Source organism: Acyrthosiphon pisum, chromosome X (genome assembly GCF_005508785.2).
Source record: "Acyrthosiphon pisum isolate AL4f chromosome X, pea_aphid_22Mar2018_4r6ur, whole genome shotgun sequence".
NCBI classification, from domain to species: domain Eukaryota; kingdom Metazoa; phylum Arthropoda; class Insecta; order Hemiptera; family Aphididae; genus Acyrthosiphon; species Acyrthosiphon pisum.
In genome coordinates, this window is record NC_042493.1 from 78,587,807 (window position 1) to 78,615,289 (window position 27,483).

The 27,483-nt window shown below is 27.9% G+C and overlaps 4 protein-coding genes across 5 annotated transcripts in view; 2 read left to right on the forward strand and 2 right to left on the reverse strand.

Annotated features, from left to right (window-relative positions):
• Positions 1-1,985: 1,985 nt before the first annotated feature.
• On the reverse strand, positions 1,986-9,729 carry LOC100573744 (poly(rC)-binding protein 3-like). Its single transcript, XM_029489695.1, has 9 exons — positions 9,011-9,729; positions 7,819-7,875; positions 7,642-7,758; positions 7,307-7,564; positions 6,559-6,642; positions 6,413-6,497; positions 5,229-5,406; positions 3,530-3,664; positions 1,986-3,400 (listed from the first exon to the last, which is right to left on the reverse strand). Exons 1-9 carry the CDS (start codon positions 9,119-9,121, stop codon positions 3,115-3,117), a joined length of 1,311 nt encoding a protein of 436 aa, XP_029345555.1. The 5' UTR covers positions 9,122-9,729; the 3' UTR covers positions 1,986-3,114.
• Positions 9,730-10,274: 545 nt separating this feature from the next.
• Positions 10,275-12,132, forward strand: LOC103309592 (protein ALP1-like). The gene is made up of 6 exons (XM_008185408.3): positions 10,275-10,465; positions 10,557-10,677; positions 11,112-11,225; positions 11,299-11,639; positions 11,707-11,870; positions 11,936-12,132. The coding sequence occupies exons 1-6, from the start codon at positions 10,275-10,277 to the stop codon at positions 12,130-12,132; spliced, it is 1,128 nt and encodes a 375-aa protein (XP_008183630.3).
• An 8,791-nt stretch (positions 12,133-20,923) lies between these two features.
• On the reverse strand, positions 20,924-25,194 carry LOC100573605. The gene is made up of 9 exons (XM_016804828.2): positions 25,123-25,194; positions 24,465-24,565; positions 24,069-24,266; positions 23,622-23,813; positions 23,252-23,551; positions 23,080-23,174; positions 22,777-22,979; positions 22,591-22,710; positions 20,924-22,499 (listed from the first exon to the last, which is right to left on the reverse strand). Coding segments are annotated over exons 1-9 (1,212 nt in total). The 5' UTR covers positions 25,125-25,194; the 3' UTR covers positions 20,924-22,498.
• Positions 25,195-25,210: 16 nt separating this feature from the next.
• Positions 25,211-27,483, forward strand: part of LOC100162872 (geminin) — a 4,246-nt gene continuing 1,973 nt past the window's right edge. Inside the window, exons 1-4 of one of the 2 annotated variants that reach the window (XM_016804819.2) lie at positions 25,211-25,793; positions 25,853-25,953; positions 26,024-26,151; positions 26,219-26,391. In XM_016804819.2, the coding sequence (XP_016660308.1) occupies positions 25,731-25,793; positions 25,853-25,953; positions 26,024-26,151; positions 26,219-26,391 (465 nt within the window). In that variant the 5' untranslated portion in view covers positions 25,211-25,730. The remainder of the gene's footprint in view (positions 25,794-25,852; positions 25,954-26,023; positions 26,152-26,218; positions 26,392-27,483) is intronic. The other variant, XM_001948074.5, reaches the window with a different exon arrangement.

Genomic DNA, 27,483 nt, shown 5'->3' on the forward strand with positions numbered 1-27,483 from the left:
TGATATTCCTGAAGAGCATAGTATAATCGAACACTCATATATGAGTAATACAATAGGTAATAGATAACAGAGATCAACTTTAAAGAGTCGATGATGATTTTAATGATTTTAATGATTATAGGCAGGGGCACATTTACATGTTTCTGCTTGTAGGACTGTGTAAAACTAAAATATACCACACTGACTAAATTTTCATTTAATAACAGTAAATCATAATTTAATTAAGTACAAACAAATTGTATTTAAATATTTTAAGTGATTGATAACAAGTATACATTCAAACTTGAACATGCTGATTATTAATTACTAATTAGAATATTAGATGATTGGATTACGCGACATTTGGTCCTTGTAAATGAGTAATGCAGGGATGGAAAACGTTTTTAAAAAACATTATTAAACGGAAAAAACAAAAAACAAAAAAGAAACTGAAAAACGATAACAAAAATACCTAAAAAAATTTTAAAATCAGAAATTTTGTAATTTTCTAATTTTTATATAATTATAATTTTAATTTAAAATTTAAATATTAAGAATAATTAATTTTAATTTTTAACTTTTAAGTGTATTTCTATATTGCGCGTTACTATTATAACTTAAAAGTTAAAAGTTATAAGAATATAATATAAAAATAAAATATATTATCAAAAACAATATAGAAAAATAATGTTTTTAAAAACATTAATCAAAAACGTTAAACAAGAACGATATTTTTCAAATCAATAAACAAAAACGAAAATTAAAAAATTAAAAACGTTTTACATCCCTGGAGTAATGAGAAGTGGATTGAATCTCTTAGGGCCTGTTTTACAATCATAGTTTAAACCTCGGTTAAGCCTAACCCACTGAATTCGGCTGGTAAATTACTGGCTGGTTAACTTAGTTCAACGATTGTAATACAGGCACTTAGCATTTCATTCTCTATCGAGAACAATACTAAAATGTATAACTGGCTTTAACTTTTCATCAGTTTGGGTGAATCTTAGATAGTTTGTACGAATTTAGGCATGAAAACAATCATTCTGTAATACAATAAGATAAACATTTTTAATGCTTAATATTAATATTATTTATACTAGGTATACTATATTTATTATATCATATAATGATTATATTAGGTACCTAGTCCCTAATCATAATTTAAAGTAAAAAAAAAAAAGATTAGGTAAATGATTTTAATATGTTACAAATAAAATAACATATTATTAGAATAATATACATTTTAAAGAAAATGTATTTTAAGTTACTTATAATTAAATGAGAATAATTAATAGTAACTAGGGCTCGGATTTATATGTATTTATACAATAAAAATATGTACATAAATATGTGTTAAAAAATTCAAAATATGTATTATGGAAAAAAAAAATAATTAGTAACATAATAAAATGTAATAAAAAATGTATATTTATCTAATTATATTAATTACAAACATTAATTAACATTCATTTTTAAATTTTCAAATCCAAAAGATCGCCGATATTTTCATAAAATCTTAATAATAATTAATAATAAAATAAAATGTAATAAAAAATGCATATTTATCTATAGTTGTCTAATTATCTTGATTACAATTAATAATAACCTGCACTTTTAAATTTTTGGATTCAAAAGATCGTCAATATAATATATAGTCATGATAACCTTTCAATTATTATAAATCTGAAGAAAAGACATTAAAACAGTATTATTGTATATATATGTGAGAAAAAATTGAATAATTGTGAAATATGTAAAAACATGTATTTATGACAAAATATGTAAAATCAAATATAGTTCATTTTATCAAAAATATTGTGAAACAAATTTATCACTTGCCGAAATTAGTTTATCATGTCGCAGAGAAAATATGTATTTACATATAAATCCGAGCCCTTATAATAACAATATCCAGTCATCCAGTTAAAGTACTAATGTACTATCTACTATATAACCTACTATATCTGATATGAACTATAGGTACCTAAAGAACTGTCGAATATAAACTTTGATAGTAATCCTACACCTTATGATCAAAAAACAGGGCAAAAAACTAATAAAAATATGATTTGATTAATTGTAAATTGTAATATTGGTTTATAAATAGTGCAACTGCTAAAAACTTTTCTAAATGATGACAGTTAGTATAGGTGAATCATATTTTTAATCAGATCTAAAATACTGTCCTTGTAAATGATATTAGTTGTTTATTTTTAGATGACTCTAATTAATAAAAAAAATCTGAGCTTAGAGCGGTATTAAAAATGCTTATAAGTTTATAGTAGTATTCAAAATAATTGGGAAAAACAAGAATTATTTTTAGGAAAACTGGAATAATTAAGCAAATACAGTTTTTGACAAAATAGATTTTGTTGGTAATATACGCTCGAATAATATAAGATAATTTATCCTCAAGTTGCCCAAACAAATTGAACTTGAAACTTTTAAAGGCAAAAATATTATTTGGTATAAATCAAATACAATTTGATTCATTGGAATTAGTAACAGGTATTGGTAACAGTCATTGGTCAATGATCAAAAAATAAAAGTAAACCCATACTCCGAGCATCCTCGTTTCTTTGATTCTTCACCTTTTTTGTGTCCTGAAAAACTAGTGATTTCCTGATGAGTACAACCCTTTCTCATAAATATCATCCAATTATAATAAATATAGTAACAACAAATGTAAAAAAAGTAAATTTTATATATTGGATTTCATACTAATTTTTTAAAAATAAGAAATACAAAACATAATATGATCTCAAAAAATATAATGTAAGAACAAACAATTAAGTGGTGATTGAAAACAATCTAATCTAAAAAGATGAATAGTATTTATTTGTTCACAAAAAATATATTAAATAAATCCTTAAAATGCATTAATATCGCAAAGTATGAAATAGATTTGTTACATATATAGATTTGTCTTGAATTTAACCCCAAAAACAAAATAAACTATGTAAAATATTTTAAAACGAAATAAAAAAAATTTTTGGAATTGTCTTTAGACTCAAAAATTATAAATTTTTTTTTAAAAATTATAATTAAATAAAATAATTAAAAAACTACTTATAAATAAAGAAATAAGAATTAGTATGAATAGCAATAATTGGCAGACTTTGAATCAATTAGCATTTAGTAACGAGCTGACTTGTTCCTTTTCTCTTTGGTTTTTTCATTTGAAGTACTGCGTTTTCTTTTTAAATCATTTTTCGGGCGATGGACACCTGTGGTCTGTATTGGAGGGGATTTTTCAGCACCAAATATGGCTATATATGCATATAAGGAGGATATGATATTAACGGGGTCCAGCTTGGCAAATAGTTGAGCCACAGTTGGAGTGGACGAAGTTGTGATGGAACCATTGTCAGGAAGAGTGGATAAATTAACTTCCCCAAGATTGGCTTTTTGCAATTCCACGCTAGAGAAAAAATTGGGATTAGTGATAAAAAAACAAATAATACAATATGAGTGAATTGAACATCACAAGGTATTCATTATCAACTATGATCCTGCGAATATTGTCTTTAGCATAATAATAAAGTAGTACCTCATTTCAATTAAGTACTTGGCAACTGAAACAGATTCTTTGTTTCCTGTAATTGTAATACGTCGATCTACTTTCTCCCTATTTTCAATAGTTCCTTGAGATCGAAATATATGTACTGTAGCACCACTTATTTGTCTAAATAAAATAAATAAACACAACATAATATTTACTATTTATAATTTTTTTTTTTTTAATTAAATAAACTAATCAAATTTTACTATTAATATGATCAAAATATATGATCTACATTCTAAATCAAGAGTATCTTTTAAATAAAACAATTTATTCTTTATCAATAAAATAAATTATACTAATTTTATTATAAGTACATTTTATATTACACAAAATTATAATTTTGTTTTCTAATTCCAAGTTTTAATGAATAAGAATTTACTGAACAATCAATTTTGTAATAGAAAACATTTGCTTAAGAAATAAAAGTTCAAAGTTAAAATTATATTTATGATAACAATTTAATTGATTCTGTTAGCTCCACTTGTGGCAACGCTGGTGAGTGCCAGCCGCTCCGGACAGCTTGACTGTACTCGGACACTATCTTGTCCTGTTTTACGGGAACCGTAGCGTGCGACGTTTGGCACCTGATGATCGGTCACCGACGATTGCCGTTAAAATTGTGAAGTATTGTCTAATATTGTTTGAAAGTTAATATTGTTTAAAAGTCTAATAAAAGTATTACAAGTGTTCAATTTTTTCTTTAATTAATTTGTTAAAACATACTGACACGTTAAGGCTCTATCATTTCAGAAGAGGGATTCAAACCCACGCCCACAGACCAATTAATGTTTTATTGTATAAATATTAATAAGATAAAATATATAATATAAAACTTATCAATTTAGGAATACAAATTCATATAATATGACATCTTTAAAAAGTTACAATAAACCAATCAGTTAGTAACACATATCGATGGTGGAAAGGAAAAACGGCGTAAGCGACATTTTACAAATTTTACAGGAGAGCCAAACAACCGTTTTTCTGCTTTTTTTAAACTTTTTAAGCAGTTTAAAATAATTTCATTGCATTTTCACCTAAACAATTTTTTTAGATAATTATATTCTAAATAAATTGGTAACATAATAAATTAATAATAAATTGTTATTTTTTTTACCTGTAATGTTAATTTATATACTTTTTTGGTGCTTACGTCTAACATTATTGGTAGTATGTCGCTTACGTTTTTTGGTGCTTACACCTTATTCTTGTTATTAGCCTGAATTTTGGTGGTTACAACCAGCATAATAATAATAATAATAATATAATTTTATTCTTCTCTGTTTATTTAAAAATGAACAAAACAAAATTTATAGATATTATCAATAGTTATAATAACTAACAATTAATTAAAACAGATAAAAAATATTTTAAAATGATTATAAACAGCTATGGTGGTTATGCTCAAAAATATTGTTTTGTCACTTAAGCCTGTTATTTGGTGGTTACTCTTTAATTTGATCGATGGCGTTTACGCCTTGCAACTATCGATTATTTTATTATTGAATATAACTTTGTCAATAATTAACTTATTGATAATCAGGTGAGCACAATCGATGCAGAATTATGCCTTAATTAAAAAAAACAAATTTTGTCAAGAATGTCGTTTACGCCTTTTTTCCTTTCCACCGTCGATATATTTTTACATAAAGTTGGTATGATACTATGTTAGTTATAAACTTACCGAATTTTTGCAATTTTACTTCCTCTTCTACCAATGATACATCCAATTAGATCATCAGGTACACTTATCGTTGTTGTATCAATGTCTGAATTAGAATTTTTATCATATTGTTGTCCACTGACATTATTGTTTAGACGATTACTTGCTCTCAACTGACTTCCAGCTAATGCAGTCAAAGCTAAAAGTATTTATTTAATTGTACTCAATTTAATAAAAACTTATGTAAAAGGCAATTTATATAATGATAGGTTCATCAAATTGAAAATATCAGTCTACTATACTGTTTTTGATTAAATTTAAAAAAACATAGTTATACAAGTTAATTCAAGAATTTAATTGTCGCCGTGATACAATAATGTATAAATTAACCACTCAAAACTTGATTTCCAAGTAGGTATCTAAGTATAGGTATACAAAATATGCAAGTTGTATTATGTTAACTGCAAATTAATTGAGGAAGCCACACATACATTTCTTAAAGAATTGTTCCTTGTTAAAAAGAACCACTGATAAGTAGATACAGTAATATCAAGGTTTTTTTATATATATTATATTACTAAGGGTGTAGGTGACAGCTTTTTAAATTGTCCACAATTCTATAAAATTTGAAAATTATATTTTATATTTTAGTTACTACTCTAATTATAACACTTTACCATTAATCTACTACCCGATACCTATTCATGGTTGATACGGTGCAAGAACAAAATATTAGGAACCTTACATTAAAAGTGCAATTTTTTGGCTAGGAATATTTTTTTATCAACATATTCTATAGAAAAATAAAACTAAAAATGCCTATGAATAGCTTAAAATTAAACTAAATATTTTGAAATATTCAGTGTACCAACAATTATAGGTAATTTTAGTATTTTAGTCTGTAGTTTTTATGATTAATATTTTTTAATTTAGGTGGGTAGTTACAACAAAACAATGGAAATATTTTGTTTAAAAAATTCAATTTAGTCAACATTTGACTTTTAAATGCTAATAAAAAATGTACGTGCCTTACAATTAAACCTTAACTTTATTTTAATCCGAGTAAGAAAAACTAGGAATCTTGGAGTTAATTTTTAAGCCCCTAGTAAATTGACTGATTATCAAATTTTAGGATAAGAATATTAATTTTCTATTTTCGAGTTAAAGTTTAAAGAGTTAAAATTGAATATCATATTAGTACATACCAGCTGGATTGATACCTCCATTTGTTGCAGTTCCTGACCCAAGAGCTGCAAGATTAGTCAAAGGAATATTGTGTTCTGTTCCAAGCTAAAATAATTAAACAAAATTTACTTAATAAATTAGGTTTAAATAATTAATACAAACTTACATCTTTAATAACTGTACAAGTTTCAAATACTGAAATTTCTTTACATGGATGGTAAGCGATTGATTCACAGTTCGGTGGTGGCGACTGAAAATGTATAAATTATATTATATTATACTCCTATTATTATCTTAAAATATACAATATCAGGATCAAAAATATAATAAAAATGTATGAACATTAAAAAAAAATAATAATTTGAACACTAATTATTATACTAATTCCTAGAGTTTAACTACAATTTTACTATTTAGTAAAAATATACAAACATGGTGTCAAACTAGGTAAGTAGATCTAAAAATAAATTTGAATACGTAGATATGAGATCAATCATATGGTTCATCCATAGTTAAATTCTATTGATCTCCTTACTAGCCTACCTATTATAGTACTATTACTTTATTCGGGATAAGAACCATACTGCGCAGTGACCAGATGTTGTCAGTAGCGTAGCAATTCCAGTGAGTCTACCATCTGTATGCTTGCTGTGTAATGAAACCACATCCTGCGTACAATTAAGGCCGCAGAGTACATTTCTTATCTTGAATAAAGCATACAAGTATAGAAATAAGAATGAATTAAATATCAAAATTATCTCAATCATTGTTTAATAATTATAAATAATTAAATTATGTCAATTATTAAAAGACATTTGTTGTACCAATCTCCCAAAATCAATGTCTCCCAAAACACAATATTTCAACTATATATTTTATTTAAGGCTTAAAATAAATATTCAATATTTTCTTACATCTAATAGTACATTGCATACTAGATAAACACAATGAGATATTGTGCCTGTAGTGCCAGTAATTGAAACTAGACGTTCAGTTGAATTGGGTAACATATTTGATCCTACTAGTATGGCAGCTCTACTTGAATCTCTAATTTCCCTTATTTTACTTCCATTTTTGCCAATTATGAAACCACATTGAGATGCTGGCACAATTAGTTTAAGAGTCAAAGGTGTTTTAGGGCCAATCCAATTGCCATTTAGTCTCTCAGAAAACTAAAAAAAAAAAAAAAAAAAAAAAAAAATAATGAAGCGATTTTGAACAAATTTGGATTTTTTATAAAAATTCTTACTTCTTCAACTTTTAGTCCAATAAGTTCAGTAGCTCTACAAATTGCAATTGTATTTCCAGAAATTATAACAATACGTTCAGGAGTTGAACCATTAGAGATTAATACTCTAGCACCAGACTAAAAAATATTAAATTATATTTAATATTATTACTACATTGAATAATATTAGCTATTTACCTGGCTTCTGATATTTTTTACAGTTTCACCTCTTATACCAATCACATTTCCAACTTCCTAAAATAATAAAGCAGGTAGGTATAATACTCCTTTAGTCTATAATTGGTTAACTACATTTTTAAAAGACACTAAATAAATCTTAATATTATCTACTCACCTAAAATACCTGTGAGTAAAATTATTAAAAAACAAAAAAATATTTTATAATTTAATCAATGTTAGTTTTTATTAATGTTTAACAAATTGTAATTTAAAAAAATCATCTGCCTTACACATACATAACATACAACATTTAGACTGACATGAACATTAGTTGTGGTCTATTGTCGGTCATATCCAATACCATACGTGAGGAATGAGAAGCCAGTGCTTGACTCTCATTTTATGAGATTTAAAGAGGGGTATCAGAGAGTGGGGGGCATAGCCCCCACGACTCAATAACTTTTAACAAGTGATGGGGGACACACTTTCTTTAAAATAAACGTAATATAAAAATCCCCCATCTTTAATTATTTTACCAAGTCAAGCTTAGTCATTATGTAAAAAATAGTTTTATAAATTGTATTTAAATATAGGTACAGATACAAATATGTCCATTCAGATTTCAGAAAGTATCTAAAATACATTTGAAATCTTTAGAACAAAAAAGTATTTTTGAACAAATATACTTGGCGTGTATTTTAATACTGTTCCTATTATACAGCACAAAAATTAATTTACTAATAATTTATAAATTGTAATTTCACATTTTATTTTTATTCTGAAATACCTTACCTAATACCTACCTATTAAAAAATCTAATTTTTAATTTTTAAAAAGAATATTCAAATGAATGTTTAATAATTTGATTTTAATCATAAATAAAATAATATAGGAAATTACTATCAAAAACAAGAAATCTTGATATTTTTAAAGCATGACGTGGTTTCCAAATACAAATACGTACGAAAAGTATTACTTTATAAATAATTTCCAAATAGGTAGGTACCTCTACTAAACTTTTAAATACCTACTATAATAATATTATTTAAATGCATTGAAGATTAATAATAGATCAATTTAAATAGGTAATAAAAACAAAACTATTGAAAATATGGAACGTTAATAGATACAGACAAGAATACGTGTGTAATGTGCTCTTAAGTAGTAAACTAGTTAAGTAACAAACAAAATAAAATATCATACAACATACTCGGCTATTAAGTAGAATCCGTATGGTAAAATCGATACCGTCGTATTTATTGAATAGACTAGTCCCATTGGAACTCAAATGTTCATTTTCTGTTTTTACCACAGTAGACATTGTCGAAAGTTACTTTTGAAAGCAGGTATATTACCGACTTGATAGTTACACAATTAATAAACAGACAAAATCAGATGATAGACAAACAACCGCCAACCGTCACTCGCCAACACGAGACATGTGACAAGTGACAACGAAACCGTAACTCTGGAACTGTTTATTGTGACACTGAAATCTGAATGTAATATGTACGACTCAACACTGCTAAGGACTTTGGCTCATTGCACACCCGCCACAAAAAACGTCGAAAACACGATGCACGACGGTCGCCAGTTGGTCCGTTGGTCGCTCGGAATTATTTCATTTTCGGAAACTGATAAAAATAAATAAAAAATATTATACATTACGGTACGGGCCCGGCCGATAAACGTGACACGTTGGTGACACTCGCGAGTCGTGAGAGCGATATTTTCCCCTAAAAAAATAGCTATCAGTATGACCAGTCTATAAAATCAAAGTCATTGTTGTTGAAGACGGCCGTCGTAGAACTATTATTGTTTACATATAAAGAAGGATAAAGAAGCGCCATTTCACAACTTTATACTTCTACCGCGTTCACACGATGACCGTGTATAAACATATTGAACCATTTACTCGGTTTTGAAACGATACTCACAAATTGTTCGATATTTAAGGCGGGTTTCCACTATACACGTTCACGTGTGCGTGCACAAATGACAAATAAATTTTCGATTCGAACGGTCTTCAAAACGTTTTACACTGGTTACTGTGGTAACTATAGTTTTATTATATATGGTTCTTGATAACGGTACACAAAGGATATCCCGCCTTTTTTAAATATTTAAATACATAATACATATTATAATTTAATTATCATTTGTGCTAATATTTTATTCTTAAATTTTTTTAAAGTTTTAAACGCATTTTGTTTTTATTTTACCGTCAACTCTGTTTAATTTGTTAAATTTTAAAAATATGATGGAAAATCAAGAACTTCAATGGTATAATTATTTTATTAAGATTCATCGAAGAAATGTGTTGCTTGTATATTTAGCCATTTCACACAAAAAAAAGAAAAATCAGAGGTTATACAATCTTTTATTTCTATACCTATATATTGTTCTTTAATGTTAAATTATGATTTACTAGATCAAAATCCAAATGGCATGTTCAACCTTTTTTAAAAGAAAGAATGGTACACGGGCATTATCATTGTTTAACTAGTGAACTTCAATTGACAAATTCTGAACAGTACCAAAACTTTATTAGAATGTCTGCCAGCACATTTGAAGAGTTGGTGTGTCTAGTTGGACCCAAAATAAAGCGTTTCCCAAGTCGGCCTGATATAATATCAGTTGGAGAAATCCTAACTGCAACATTGCGGTAATATACCCGCCATAATAATAATTCATTACTATCTATTTATTTAGTAAATTATTATAATATTGAGTACAATAATGTGTGACTATTACAGATATCTTGCGTCTGGTGAATCAATGATGTTGATTACGTACGGTTTTCGTATAGGAAAAGCTACCGTATCAAAATTAATTTTACAATGTTGTGAAGTTTTATGGGATACATTAAACCAAAAAGTATGTTGTATTCTGGTTATTCACTATGTATGTACAAAGCTGTAACTAGTTAGAAAGTTACTTTTTTAATTTAATTCATATTAACTTTGTAACTTAACTAGTTGAATTTAATGTACTTGATGATTAATTTATGTAATACATAACATTTAAAAAAATTGTATTTTAAATTTATATTTTGAACTAATATAAAAACTTACTTCTAACTTCTAGTCTAACTTAAGTTAGTATTTTCACCAAACTAACTTCTATCTAATTAAGTTATAAATTTGAAAAATTTTAGAAAGTATCTTATATCCTAACTTAGTTACTTTTTATATTAAAGTAACTTAACTTTAACTAGTTGAAAAAAGTGACTAATTTGCCCAGCTTTGCGTATGTGATCAATATATAATATAGTGAATTATAGACATTATTTTTGTAACTTCCAATGATAGGTATTAGTTGTACCAGATACATTTAAATGGGCTCAATTAGCTGTTGACTTCGAGAGAATATGGCAAGTGCCAAATTGTATTGGCAGCATTGATGGTAAACATATTATACACCAGGTAATAATAATTATTAACTTTTTAATAGTATTTATTTAAATGAATAAAAATTACCTTTTTAATAATTGTATAGGCATTTGCTAACAGTGGATCTGAGCACTATAACTACAAAGGGTCCCATAGTTTTATACTGTTGGCAATGTGTGACGCCAATTATAATTTTACGTTAGTCGATATTGGCGCAGCTGGGAGATGCAGCGATGGTGGAGTTTTTTCAAGCTCTGAAATGGGCAAGGGTTTCATACACAATGATTTAAATTTTCCAGCTGATAAAGAAATACATGAAAACAGTGGTCCAATTCCATATTATGCGCTAGGGGATGAAGCGTTTCCATTACTTTCAAACCTTATGCGCCCTTATCCAGGAAGAGGTAAACGAAAACTACCATTAAAGGAATCCATTTTTAATTATAGGTTTGTCTCAAGAATTAAATAATTTTTAAATATTCTAATGATTGTAAACAAAAAATTTTCTACACAGGCTTTCCAGAGGTAGACGGACTATAGAAAACACTTTTGGGTTAATGGCCTCAAAATGGCGGATTTTTAGAAAACTGATAATTGCTGGACATAAAACTGTTAATGCAATTACAAAAGCTGCTGTTGTACTGCATAACTTTGTAAAACTGTCTGAAAACAATGCTGGTACTTATAATAAAAAAATACTTATTAATACTATTTGATTATTTTTTAACCTAAATGTATCCTAGGTGTACGGTATTATAGTGGAACTTTGGACACCAAACAAAGCAATCAGTGGGAACCACAGGGAGCTTTAGAACCAGTCCACCGATTAGGAACTAATACATACACAGCAGACGCTAAAGCAATAAGAGACAAACTTAAAGACTATTTTTCAGCTGAAGGTGCGACTTTATTCCAATATGAAAGATTAATTAATTTATAACTATTTGAACCATAAATTTATTAAACTATTTATTGTAAAATAAAAACAAAAACATAAACATATTAACTTCAAAATTGAATTTGTAGAATTTTAAGTATGAGAAAAATTACAAAACAAATAATAATCATACAGTCTTTACTTTTTTCCTGCTTAGTTAAATATAACAAAAACAAAACTACAAAATTGAATTAATTGTAGAATATTCAATAAAAAAAATAATAAGCATACAGTCTCTTCCTGATAGATTAAATACTTAAATATAGCACAATTGATAAACATTATAAAATAAAAACATAACTACAAAATTGAATTTGTAGAACTTCCCAGTATAGGAAAAATTACTTTATTGACCAATTATTGGTACCACAGCTGGTTACCCAAAAGTTGAAATATTCCAATTTTCAATTAATTCAATTCGATTGACGTAATGTGGTCACAGCGTTTACCTACCTATTCCTAAATTAACACCAAGAAGTGATCGATGGTGGAATGATATTACGCCACGAAAAAATTGAAAATGATTTTTAATAAATAATTTGTTTTTATGAATATGTATAAAATAACACAGAATAAAATAAAATAAAATAATAAATAATTTGCTAAAAAAATGATTACCTACACTATTTTCTAATAATTTAGAAAAACGTTTTTAAAAATAGAAAAAAATATATCTAAATATACATATATCAACAACAATTAAAAACTCAACGCAGAGGTGGATTGGGGGAGATATAGAATTATATAGAAACCTGGTTAGTTCCTAGATCTTTTTCTATTTTGTTATATTTTTTTATTTAAATAATTTTAGTTGTTTTGTCAAAACTCAAAATGCTTGAAAATTATTTTACATTTTAACTATACATTTTATTTTATATTATTTGAGTGTTTTACTAATGTTTGTGCAGTAACAAGTTTGACCGTTGGATATTTTGACCGATTACCGTAAAATAGTGTGTTGCGCACATGAGCAAGACACCGAAAATCGTGAACTTCGTAAGTCTATAACTTCACAACTAATCATTTCCGACAATTTATTTTTGCACCATCGTTTTAAACTCGTTGAAATACGCGTGTTTCCAAAAAAAAAATCGAAAGATTCGTATGGGCGCTAAACTAGATTTGTTCCAGAAAAATTTAAAGTATATAACGAGAGTGAAAGTTTTTAATGTAAAATATCCGAAAAAATGTTTAGAAGAGTTGAGACAGTGTGGTAAAGAAATATTTCCCAATAAATTATATTTTCTATTAAAAATTCTATGCACTTTATCTGTTTCGACATCCACTCCCTAGAGAACGTTTTCTTGTCTCAAAAGATTGAAATTTTATCTACGAAACACAATAACTGATGTATTTTCTGGATATTAAAATCAAAATTAAAGTTCTTCTTTACGCGTTGTGAAAGTTTGGTAGTACTACAACAAATATGGTGAGAGAAAAGTTGTCCCGCGAAAAACAGTTTTTGCTATGTTGTACATTTTTAAGACGAAGACAACACATGTGGGTGTGACATATTCTTAAATGTGTTGATGGTCGGAGCCGGTAGGCGAAGGGAGCCACTATAATATATGTTATTATATGTATATTTTTGTATATTATATGTTACTTTATCTATTAACAGGCAAGGTTTCAACTCATTAGCCTGTTGTCTACCTGAAGATAATATTGCAAAACAACATAATATAGGTTGGTAAATTCTATCATCATAAAGATAATTTCATATTAATTATGCTGTATGCATAATAATAACAAATAATAATATAAAATTTATTAATAATGATTAATGACTAATGAGATAATTATAAAATAGCGATGTTGGTATAAAATATGTATATAGAACGTAGACAATATTAAAATGTACAATTATGTATTATTAAATTACTGATAGGCCGTGGCGGCTCGTAGGCTTTTAATGAACTAGTGCACATCCAAAACAAATAGAACCAATATTAATATTAATATTATTATAAATTGTATTAAATAATTTTTTACAAATTTTAGTTGTTCACTAATTAGCTTTTATTTTGTTTATATTTTTAAACAGAAACACGATTGTTGTTTTGAATTTCCGATAATTATCGACTAACATTATCAGCTGATAATCGGAATATAATAAAATATGAATGAGAGAAAAAATAAATTTATTATAATGCTTATGCCGACGCGCAACGGCGCGGCGACGTCGAAAATAATTCGCTGAAAACAATTTAATAATTGGTTATGTGTACAAAACGAATGTAAACATCAATATTCAATTCCATTATAACGCGGGCTATAACGTGTTTCGACTTGTTTTCATTTTTACACTGTACAAATGTGCAAAGCGATGTGTGCACTACTGCACCACTATAATACACACCGATACGGCGATACAGTTCCGTCGCGGACAACCGCCCGGCTGTTTGGCCATCGAAATAACCCTTCTAATATTATAATTTATATTATTTTCATAATATTCTGAATTTACGGTTTTTTATTTTTAAAAATAATCTTAATAACACTAAAAGTACCTACTTAGTAGTATTATTATGATATTTATGTTTTCAATTTTTCTTGAGTTTGGGTAGGTAGTGCACGTGCACTTGTGCAGATATACACGAGTCGCCACTGAATCAGTATAATATACAAAATTCTATAATAATATTAATATACACTATGGTACCTAAATATTGTTTACGAAATTAAGCTCTAGCCTCTAAAGAAGGAAATTAAGGGTAAAAACTTAGTTATAAATAGTTTAATATTATAATATATCTGTAAAATTGTCTTTGTGTACGACGTATTGTGAACTATAATATATAAAATATAAATACGTATATTATAAAGTTAATAACTACGCAAGATGACGTAAAATTTAGTTAAACTCTTTGAATTTTTGAATACAGAACAGATGATCCGGTGTCTATAAGTTATGAGTATGATTGTCAATTGTCATATTGCAAAGTAGGAAATTAATAATTGCTAACGAGAATACGCAAAAATGTAAAAAATACGTATAAAAAAATTCAAAATTAATTGTAGGCGCTGCGCGCAGCATTAAAGTAGTACGCATGCGTACAAACGTAAAATCGGAAACTTTGGATTTATTATTTATTTATTTGTTCAGCCAAAACAATTACAATTAAATAATTACAATAAAATACATTAATAATAGCTACGAATACCAACTGAGCTATATAAGCTCGTATCTTGTATACGGAGTTCAACGATATTAAAATTCGTTTAAAGTAAAATACTTATATAAATACAAATATCATATAATTAAATAAACAAACCACGATAAAAGAAACTTTAGAAACAAAAATTAACATCAGCATTTTACATAGTATAATTTATATTGGATATAAAATTAATATGTTATACGAAATTATGTTTAGACATATTGACATTTTATTGATACACCCATTATCATCAAGATCACTAACTATTTTATTTATTACCTTTTTTATTAATTATATTAATTATATCATTGATATTATTGGATTGACTTTCACATAAACTTTTTATTAGAATCTTTACTTCGTTATTTAAATTGTTGAAAATAGTTTTCCCCATGTAATTAGGAGAATTTCTAAAACTAGTTAATAATGTATATGACGGTTTAATGTATTTTCCTGTTTTTCTGTACATTATTCTGTAGCATTGAGTGTATGGTTCCGTATGGATTTAACTAAATTTGCCTAATGTATAATTTATAAATAGATAATATATTAGTATGGTTGAATAATTCCTCTGATGGGTATTTTAATGGTAGGGATAAATTTAATGGTATGCTACTTTTACAATCATTTTTTGTGTAGTATGCAATGTATTGATATAATGATATCTGTGCCTCCCCAACATGTTATGCCGTATAATATAATTGAATTACACAGTGCGTCAGTGCCATGTAAATTTTTCTTATGATTGATTTATTAAGGAATTAAATTTTGTAAAATAATACAGTTAAGCTTCTTTTACGACAATACTCTTCAAGACTGAGGATTACAAATGTTTTAAGATTATGAGGGAGCGATGACTGTGATTTGTGTTTTTTTACGTCTCTTTACAAGATAAGTAGTGGAAATAATAGTTTTAAACTTCAGTAACTTTTATGGTGGGAAAGTGAATCTGGTTCTAGCATTCGAGAGAAAACAATTGAAAATTTCCAGCGGTTTTCAAAAACGTCGGGAAAAATAAAAAAAAAATTTAGGAAACTGGACTATTTACGCAAAACAAGTTTTCGACGTAATCGATTTTGTTGTGTAACTAATTCGTATTTAATATTTTATATTAGCATCTTAATATTATCATCGATACACAATAAAATCATGAAAATATTTTGACTATTTTTGAATTATTTATTAATTTTCCTATTTTTATTAGTTACCAGTGGCGTATTTAGGGGGGTGGCCCCCTAGGCCAGGGCCCATAGTGAAATTTCAGGTTCAATCAAACCATTGCATGTATATTTGCACTGTTTACAGTTTTTCACCATGATTAAGTTAGCCGGTTGATTAAAATCGTTTTTGAGGAATCAACAAGGAAATGTTATATTGTCAGTACTTGCTTTGATGATAAATTCATAGTAAGATAACATCAAAATATATAAATGACACTGTCATTATTTTTTAAAAAAAAACCAAAAAATTAATTTTACATAGGAATTATAAAATTAAATTGCGCAATTTATATTTGTACTGTATATATTTAAATGTCATAATTATAACCACCCTAAAAAAAGTATAATTATGGCCATGTTAGTCGTGCTATGCTTGTCTAGTGATGAGTGATGACTGATAAATCGGCCCATAGTGAATATTATTCGTATATACGCCACCGTTAGTTACGTTACGTTATTGTTTCAAGTCGGTTACGTCGGTTACGTCGTTTTACAGTCGTTTTCATGTGAAAGAACAGAATATATGTACCAGGAACATATGCCGTGATAGTGATTTGTGTTGGCTATAACTTTGTTGAACGGTTGCTAGTTAGTAGTTACTATAATTTTATTATAGCCTACTGCCGCAGCTGTCGCCGCAAACGTCAAAACTGAAGAAAGAGTAGTGGTTTAGATCATGCGACCCTGGTACCGTCAACTCCCATTAGACAACGCAAGCCGAAAAAAATGTACGAGATACTGTTTAGTAAACAGTTGTGTGTAGATAAAAATACATTGTAAATGTAAATAAAAAAACTATATAGATATATTTAGATATTAAATACAAGTTTGAGTTCCTGAAAATTAAATATTTTTCACTTAATATAAAATGAAAAATGATAAAACAATTTTTTTTTGTGGTAAGGCCCGAAAACCCTATTTTTTTTTATCAAAACGACCTTGGCGAGTGGTGACTGACGACAATTAAATTACTTCTACAGACTACACAGTACCTAGTGGTTCGATTTAAAAAATTTAAAGATGTTTGAATTGGTAAACAGTCTACTTTGTATCGGTCGGATACTGTCGGAGCATATTTTATATTTTAAATATTTAAAAATATATTTTACTGTTTAAATATTTTTTTAATATACCTATTCAATATTAAAAATGTGGGTAAACGGATGTCGAATGTCGATCTGTTGTACAGTAGGTTACAACTTACAAGTGGGTCACTGTATAATGGATGGTATTGAATTTGAATTCAATAATATAATATTCTGAGCGAGACTGTTTGTTAGTGTGGAAATTTAAAATTATATTTATAAAAATATATTGTTGTTATAATATTGTTATTTATTATTAATACGGTGGCCGGTAAGTTGAATTATTATTATAAAATTACATCCAAATAACTAAAATAGTTATTTAATATGTAATTTCCTACAAATTTGTACATTAAATAACTATATTTGTTATAAATTATCTTAGGTTTTGAATGTATAAACTACCTACTTATAGTAAAAATAATAACGAATAAAAATTCAGAATTTTTTTACCATATTATACAATTTAAGATTTTTTTCTTGCATATTTGTTGATTTTTTTCACAATAATTTGACTGCATAATATTATATAACATATATTTTATTTCATAAAAATCCACGCTCTACTTATTATACTTTAACTTTACCCCTATACGTTAAGTCACAACGTCGAAATTTACACCGCAGATGGCTGCAGATCACTAACACAGTTTACAGCAGTATTATACGCGTTGAGCGTGCCGAGTAACATAATTATCTATAGTACCCGCGGGCCAGGTAAATATATTTTATTCTATAGACGGTTAATCATTCCCGTCACTGTCTACTATAATATGAAAGTTTAATGCCGGATTGCATGAAAAGATAATTAATTTAATGGATCAATATAAAATATAATAGGCCTATCATGGGCCACGAAATCATGTTTAAGGGACTACTGTCTACTAGGCACTAGCTCACTATTGATTCAAATATTCAATAAATGTTTTGTGATTGTTCATGCAGCCCGGCATTAGTGTTGTATGTAAATAAAACCATACCTGAGTGTTCTTTTCGTGACTTATTATAAATAAACAAACGCACTTTGCAATTATTGCTATTACATTTTTATGCAAATGCACTATACAGAAAAACAGAAATTGTAGCAGAATGAGAAATGGCTGTTGAAAAAACATCACTTCGTCGTGTAATTACCGTTGAACCAAATATTGTAAAGTATGGCTGACTGCCTGTCACCTGACTACTTACCATAGGTCATACGAAAATATTAATATATTATACTCATAAGTCATAACTCATCGATGCAATTTCAACATCGGTTATTAATATTCAATATTTCGACATCGAATATACGGGTTTTCTTCTTATGTTCTTTGACCTTAGTATTCAGGATTTTCTTGGTTATACCAAATGGCAAATACTATAGATAAGAATACGGGACAGTTCGATTAAAAATCGTGACACATTTTGTCCCCCCTCCATAGAATAATATTACTCTCCCCCATAGAGTAATATTACCCTATGCCCCCCCTCCCCCGAAAACGTATGGGTGCCTAGTCCATAGGCGTGTCTACAGGTCCAGTGGCGTATTTAGTATTTTTTGTTGGGGGCGGATGACAAGAATTTTATCTTACAGATTACGATGTAATAATTATTAATTATAATATAATAATAGACATGTATTTAAAGGCGGGTTTGTCCCTATATCCACTCCCGTAAATACGCCCCTGAGCCTGTTATGCACAGACATGACCCGCGAAATTTTATCCAACTTAGGTACATTATAAATTGCAGTGCATAATATTATAAACTTTTTTTTCTAAGTTTCCGATTTCGTATTAAGTTTTTTGATTCTCATCACGTAAAAATAAACATTTGTAAGAAGTATTATTAGTATTAAAATTATATTTTAAAATTACTAAAAACAATTTCATATAACCTACCTACCTATTTATTTATTTATTTGATAAAAGGATTATTGTTTTTTATTCCAAATAAAAAAAATAAAACTGATTTAATTATTATCAGATGATAAAACTTATTTCAACATTTGGGGTCATATTCCCAAACCTGAGTCTAATTTTTTTTTTTGGGGGGGAGTGGTGAAGTAACCTCACCCTTGAATATGCCACTGTTGTGCGCGACCTGCGGATGAGGTCTGGACACGCCTACCACGAATTAAGATATACTGGATACGCACTACGCAGAACAATCATATAAAGTAGTACTAGTAGTCCTGCCGCAACGTAAGAAGTTATTGCTTCGAAATATGAGTGGATATAAGGTACTGCGTTCCGTATCCAGTATTCGTGGTGCCTACCTTCAAACATAATATCATGGGACCTGGTTCGACTACGCTGAAGGATTTCTCATATAGGCAATGACTACGATTTTGGAGGGATCCTATGTCGCAAGCATTTTAACATTGACTGTCCGATATCTATAGTATTTGGTTAGAAACACGATTAAAGATACAATCATTAATCGTGGTTAACACAAAACTTCATATTTTTGTACTTCGGAAATAATAATTGTTCAATTGTGTTAGTTGACGACATGTTATTTTCCAATATTTAATTCTGTTAGATTAAAGAAACAGTCCAGATTCGTTAACTGTGAGGAATTTTAAACAATTTTTATAGTACCTACCTAAGTAAATTTAAATAATTGTTGTAATAAATAATAAAGGTTAGGTATTTAGTTGGTACTTATGAGAGCCGAAAGGTCAAAATGGAAAATCCCAAGAAGTTTTCAAAATCGCCGGGAAAAAAAAATTATGAAAAATCCTGAACTTTTACGCAAATCTAGTTTTTGACAAAATTGATTTTGGTTTGTTTGGTGTAACTCAAAAGCAATTAGCCATATACCTACATACTTGCAGTTTTTACCAAATTGTTATATTAGTATTTTCTACATAAATGGTAATTTTTAAAATATTTTGACTTTTTTGAGCTACATATATATTATAGAAATATTTTATTACTCTTTTTGAGCTAGGTATAATATACATTATACAATATTATACAATATTTACATTATACAATATTTATATTATAAAATAGTTTTTTTAGTTTGATTAGTAATATTTACACCATCAATTAAGTAGGTACCTAAATACCTAATTATAAATTATTTTTTATATATTTTTATATTAATAATTTAAAAAATATTATTCATAATATTATTATTTTGTACATACTTTGTATATATTTATATATTTATATAAGATGAATATCTTTGTTCAAAAAAAAAAATTATTTGATTTGAAATTATTGTGAAAAATACGTATTTAAAATTAAGTACTAGTATCTGATATTGGCCGGTACATGTAAAAAAAAAACTAATATAACTTAATTATCATTAATTTTTTAAAACGTAAGCATTATTATACCTATTCATAGTAAAACAATAATACTTTAAATTATATCTGTTTTTTATTATCACAAAGAGTAGGTATAATGTACGCATAATTGAATATGTGTATATGACACAAAAATGCAGTTGGTTATGATGACAAAGAAGTTTTTTTTAGTTTCTTTATTTCTTACCTATTTGATATGCAGCTTAAAGTGAAGTATTGCTGCGAACAAAACTATAATATTGTACTGTTATGATTTTATGAGCATACCTACTGAATATAATGTATACTAGTGGCGGATATCGGGGAGACCAAGATATATACTGACATACTGTATTTATTTAATTTGAATGTAATATTTGATTTGAATTATTATACCCCATGCATGAAGATTAATTTTAAATTAAATTTAAGGCTTCTGGTGCTGGCTATTTATTGAGGAGCAAATCATTGCGGCAACTTAATTCACATATCGTTTCGGCGTCGTGACTTCGTGAGTGTTAGTAGTCATAGCCCATAGGAATAACAAATAGATGGAGGGGGGCATTAGGGGTTGAGACGCCCAAAAAATTCCATAGCCCTCCAATCGTTTCCTAAATGTAACTCTATTCGATAATATTAAAGTAGGGCTTTAGCCCCCCAAATCTCAAATCCTATTTACTCCTATCGTAGTAGTATAATATTATAAACAGGATGAAGTACGCCACTAAAATACAGCCGCTGACGAGAATAATAATTGTATACATTCCTACTCGGAGAAGATTATGATATATGGAAGCAGTGGCGCGCAGAACATTTTTCAGACCTGAGGCAAACTATACAATTTGATCACCCACCCTACCACCGTCATGTTTTTCGTACTCAATTGATACTTTAACAAATTGTATACATTTATATAATATTTAAAATATATGATCAAATTAGTGACCAGTTGCACCCTAATAACCTATCCACTCACCCGTATTATCCCTGAGGCAATTGCCTCAAAAGTAGCTTTTCAGCACGCCACTGTAAAGAAGTGAAACTAATAGTTTGATAATAGTGGCTTGATCTAATACTTACTGGATAACATACTGTCTTAATAGAATTAAAAATTAAAATTAAGAACTTATTTGAATAATATTTATAATTTGGCTTGTCCTAATAACATGGTTTCGCTTATGATTATATAATATATTTATAAGGATTTCAACGCCACAGCCCACAGGTATTATGCAAAATAAATTACTAACATTATAACATTTTATTATTAAACATAATATCAGCGGTCAGCACAAAATAAAAAGTATAATATACATATACACATATAGCGTTGCACGTTGTATCATTATAACTATCATTATTCATACCTACATAAGAGAGCCTTACTCTTTAAGAACAAATTATCAGAAATCTTATGTTTAATTTTCAAGCTAGATCCAAATTACCTATGCGGCGTGAGCACACAATCTCGCTATACTTGAGGTAATAATAAATTCTGTCATGTGGTTTATATCATAATATATAATAAAAAAACTATTTACTAATATAATAATTTAAAAACAACCAAAAAAAAAAAAAAAATAGGTGTCAGCGTCCCAATGGAATTAGAGTAAGGATTTTTTGTCTGTAACATATCATTAAAAGGTAGTTACTTAAAAAAATTTTAAATTGTTTTTAAAATTATTATGTAGATGATTAATTTATTAAGTACATACTATTTCTTTCTTGTATACTGTTCTTTCAAAATTCTTGCCGGATCTCTTATGTCGCTAACTAAAAGACGTTTGCCAAATAGTGGACTGATCAATTCAGGCAATAAACATTCCTTATAAAATCTAATATAGAAATGTATTGCAGTAAATTAGTGTATTGATTAACTTATAATATTCACAATTCAGTACTTATCTAACTGCAACTTTATTTTTGTGTTCCAAAAGTTGACATCATATGAAATAATTATATTATAAGACCAATTGTCTGTGAAAATAAAAAAGTAACATTTTGTTCTTTTTGTAACATGTAATTGAGTTTGGATTTGATAATAATAGTCATGGTTGGTTTTTAATGTTACACATTTTTCTTTGTCAATTTGGCAAAATGATACCTATAACAATTAACATTTTTTTTACTTATATATCGATCTACCAAGTAATGTAACATATTTTTGCAACAATTACTAAAATTAAACTATTTTATGGACTTACTTTTCCATTTTTAACCGCTTCTAACATATTTACTTCGGTTATAGCAGAGAAGGGACATTTAATTTCAATAATTGAATCGTCTTCAATAAGACCATCTACAACAAGTATAACAATAATTAATGTAGGTAATATAATTATTACAACTAAAAATAAATGTATGTTATTTGATTACCTGGACTTGCTGCTATATAAGGATCATTTTCATCCACACATAAACCCACAGGTTCAATAATAATTTTAAATATTTCTTCAAACTTTTGTTTGGCCACGGTTTCCATCATACGTCCATACTCTATAGATTTAATTTTATAATTTAGTTCGCCATACAGTAGTTCATGAACTGTTTTTTTACATGATGTGTGTGGTCGCATTTTGCAAATTTTTCCTACTTTAGAAGAAGTTATTCTTTTTTTCCTTTCTGAGAACCATAGTGGAGATTTTGCTTGTTCTCTAGTATCTTTTTCTAGTTTTTCTATTTTAATTAATTAAATATTTAATTTAAGTTATATTTTATTATACAAATATTCCATAATATCTGTTACCTTTATCAATTTCTCTTAATTTGTTTATAAAATCAATTTTTTGTTTTTCAAATTCTTCAGACAACTCTTTTGCTAAACCATCATTCTCATCTAGACCTGATCTTTTATATCTATTTATTGATGTTGAAAGCCTCTTTTTATTATGAAGTATCTTTCCGCCACCATCTTCCAAAAATTGTTTTCCAAATTTTCCTAAAATGATTTATAACATACAATATCTAGTAATTATATAATATACATAATTAAATTAATATTTATTATACATCTAGAAAAACCTGGAATTTTAGTAGTGATATTATATTTGATTATTGCTCTTAAATACTGATTAAATTGAATGCAATGACCGATACACTAGCATTGTAAGCATTTTGCTGTGATAAATAAATTTGCTTACCATCAAGGTATTTATTTATAAGACTATTAAATATTGCTCATATACATTATTACCTAAATCTAAAACCAAACATTTAGAATTAATGACTAATTGACTGATAATAGTATTTATTTCTATCATTATTCCACAACTTTCTGCTTGTAACACCCAACTTTTATCGAATAGTATATTTTTATTGCCAAAGCATGTATCAAAATTTGAATGGTGCCCCAAAATGCGGTATGTATTATACGCAGCATCTCTAACCAAATCTGTAATATATAAAACAAATGCTTATTATAATGCTATATTTCACTATAATTTATAGGCCTGTGGAGAATTTCCCCTGTGAAATTATATAATTATAATGATGATATTGACTTATACATTAATTATCTATGCCAAATCTCTACCTAGAATCACTTAATTTTTTATGCCTACATTTACTTATATTTATTATTTATACATACTTGAGATTTTTTGTGTTTCTGTTACATTATCTTTCTTTCTATATCGTATAGCTTTTACAATAGAAGTTCTAAACCACATCAGATGTTGAAAAATGAATTTCCTTAAATCAATAAATTGGGAAGTGTATTTTTATTACTATTGCAGTCAATTTTTGCATATAATTCCGTAACATAATATGAGTTACAACTTACAACTCTCAATTTTCTCTTCCAAAAAATGAGGAGCCATAAGGTAAAATTTCTTTGGTTAGGTTAACTTAGGTTAGGCTGGACTAATTCGCAATAATTATTGTTGTAATTCCAAAAACTCAATTATGAGGTTTTTAAATTTTAATTTATGGACAAATAAAAGTAGCCTTTCCGTTAAAATTTTACATTTTAGGAGTTCCAAGAAGATTAGGTATGTAAAATAATAGTTGTTTTATTAATGTTAATCATAAAAATATAAAATATTAACGAAATGTCTATCATTTCCCCCAAAAAATAATTAATATAATAAATTATGGAGTTGAAAAAATTGTGAACCTAAGAAAAATATTAATGCAACTGTTTTTTGTCTCTGATAAGTACTTAGTCAATTCCACAATTGCGAATTAAGCCGATATATAATATTATATTATTATGAAAATAAAGAGTGAAAAAAGCACCTAATACCTACATAATTGAACGTGGGTTGTCCTTGCGTTTTTTTATTATCAAATAACAGTGGGTATGAACATGATTTGTTCTTGGTATAATTTATTGTTCTGTGGTATGAAGTATGAACTATGAAAGTATGAACAACATTGGATTGTTCGAAACTACGATTTTATTCGGTGCTACGATTTACAAAGCACGATTAAATTAAATAGTGCTTCGAAGTCCGATTGTCCGAACCGGACAACCGATCAAAGGTTATCACGTCTTATCAGTTATCAATCCTATTTCGTAGCCCAGGCACAGAATAATATGAATAATAATAATAATAATAATAATATTCTGTGGCCCAGGTGTGCGTTGGAACTAGTGCACCGGTACCACCACCGCCCGTATCACAACATGACCATTGACCGGCCGACGGTTAAAAAAGTAGTTCGTCAAATATTATTAAATAAATAATAATAAATAATAATGTTTATTTGTTCTACGGCGTGTCGGTGTATTAAAAACTAAGTGTGTATACCTAACTAAACATAACCTTTTTATAGACGTCACCTCGCTCGTTCGTCAAAACGTATTGTAAACCGTTAACCGATTCACTTATCCAAAATCGTTTATATTAAAAACATGAACGCTGTTTCGAGCGAAGAAACCGATCATAATAAAGTGAGCTTTGACGGCGTTAAAATGGTTGTACGCCCACACGCGAATAATATTTCAATAACCTATTGCTGTTTAATTTTTTTTAGATGTCAAAGAAAGGCATAAGGAAGTTTTTGCACAACCTGCAACCATCAAGCTCCAGCAAGGAAAGCTTGGTGGGTGCTGGCAGGACACCGCAGGACATAGCGTGAGTGTTAGCCAATGGTGGCATTGCTTATATTTATGTTTAAAATATTTTCATATTCTTTTGTGTGTAGAATCGATGGTAAATCCTCAAAACCTGAACAGACATTTGACAAGACGGAAGAAAATGCTAAAGAAACATCAGCTTCTGTTGTTTCGTCGTTGTACGTACAATTGTTAAATGAAGATCTCACTTCTGAAGGTAAATAAACAAATATCCAGTAGAATCAAATAAATTTTATGTTTTTGTATGCCCTTATTTTTCATAGCTGGTCCGAGTGAAAAATATTGGGAAGTGATCTCTGAACGTCGAAGAAAAGCTTTATTAGAAGCATTGGAAGAACATCAACGATTACAAGCAGCAGCTATTGCTTTAGAAGAAGAGAATTTGTCTTTGGGGGTATTGGTCGATAACACTACTCATCTTGTCAACACACTTAAGGTAAAGATTATTTTAAACTTAGTACTTATATTGTCAGGTAAACAAACGGTTTGTCTTGCTGCTAATGATGTATGGAAACGATAATATTATTATAAAATATTGTAAGAAGACGCCTACTCGCCAGTTGCAGCACGCCATCGTCAGAGTACCACAATTATATTATTATTACCATGGTTAGCAAAGAGTGTGTATATTTGGCCTGCAAATAAGTGTATTGATACAGAAGCCTGAACTGTGTTGAAACTAGACACTTATAAGAATTTATAATCGATGTTGTTGGAGTGGAGCGGTTTATAGATACGCCGCAAAATATGTTGGTCTACTACTCCGCCAAAATCTATTATAAATATTTATAAGTAATAAACTACTTGTCTGAAGTTTGATATTAATGGATCAAAATGCTCCAAATTATATATATACTCTGAAATTAAAAATGTATGTTGTTATTCAAAGAGTAAAACATTCATAAAATAGTAAAAACTATAATGTTTTTCCAAAAATATTGTTTTTGCAATGACTTGAAATCATGTAAAAAGGAATATTTTTAAAAACATTAGTGTTAATATTGACTGAAAATATTGACTATTGAGTGTCTTAAATTAAATGAATCACCCCGTGTAATTAATGTGGAACATCTAATATAATAATTACTATGGGAACTGAAAAAACATTTTTTTCGCGTTTTTACAAATAATCAGCCATCAAACTTTTAAAAGACAGTTATAACTGGTATATAATATTATATAAATATTATGTTTGAACTTAGTTTTGTTAATTTTTAAAAGTTTCACTTTTAAAGTATGTTTTATTATTTTTAATATTATTAATATACAAAAAATTATTTAATGTTATTATTTAATTGTATTATTTATTATTTTGTTTGTTACTAAGTTGTTTCATTATTTTTTTTTTTTTGTTAAGTATCTACTATAATTAATGTTGCTTAAATGATTTTAATTGCTGTTATTGTTTTAATGTGTTAAGAGGACGCTACCCATACATTTGTTGTCTCCGTCTTACACACACACGACATGGCAAATTGTCGTTCACAAGTTTCAATAGTGTGCTGTTAGTTTTGATACTAGAGTGAAT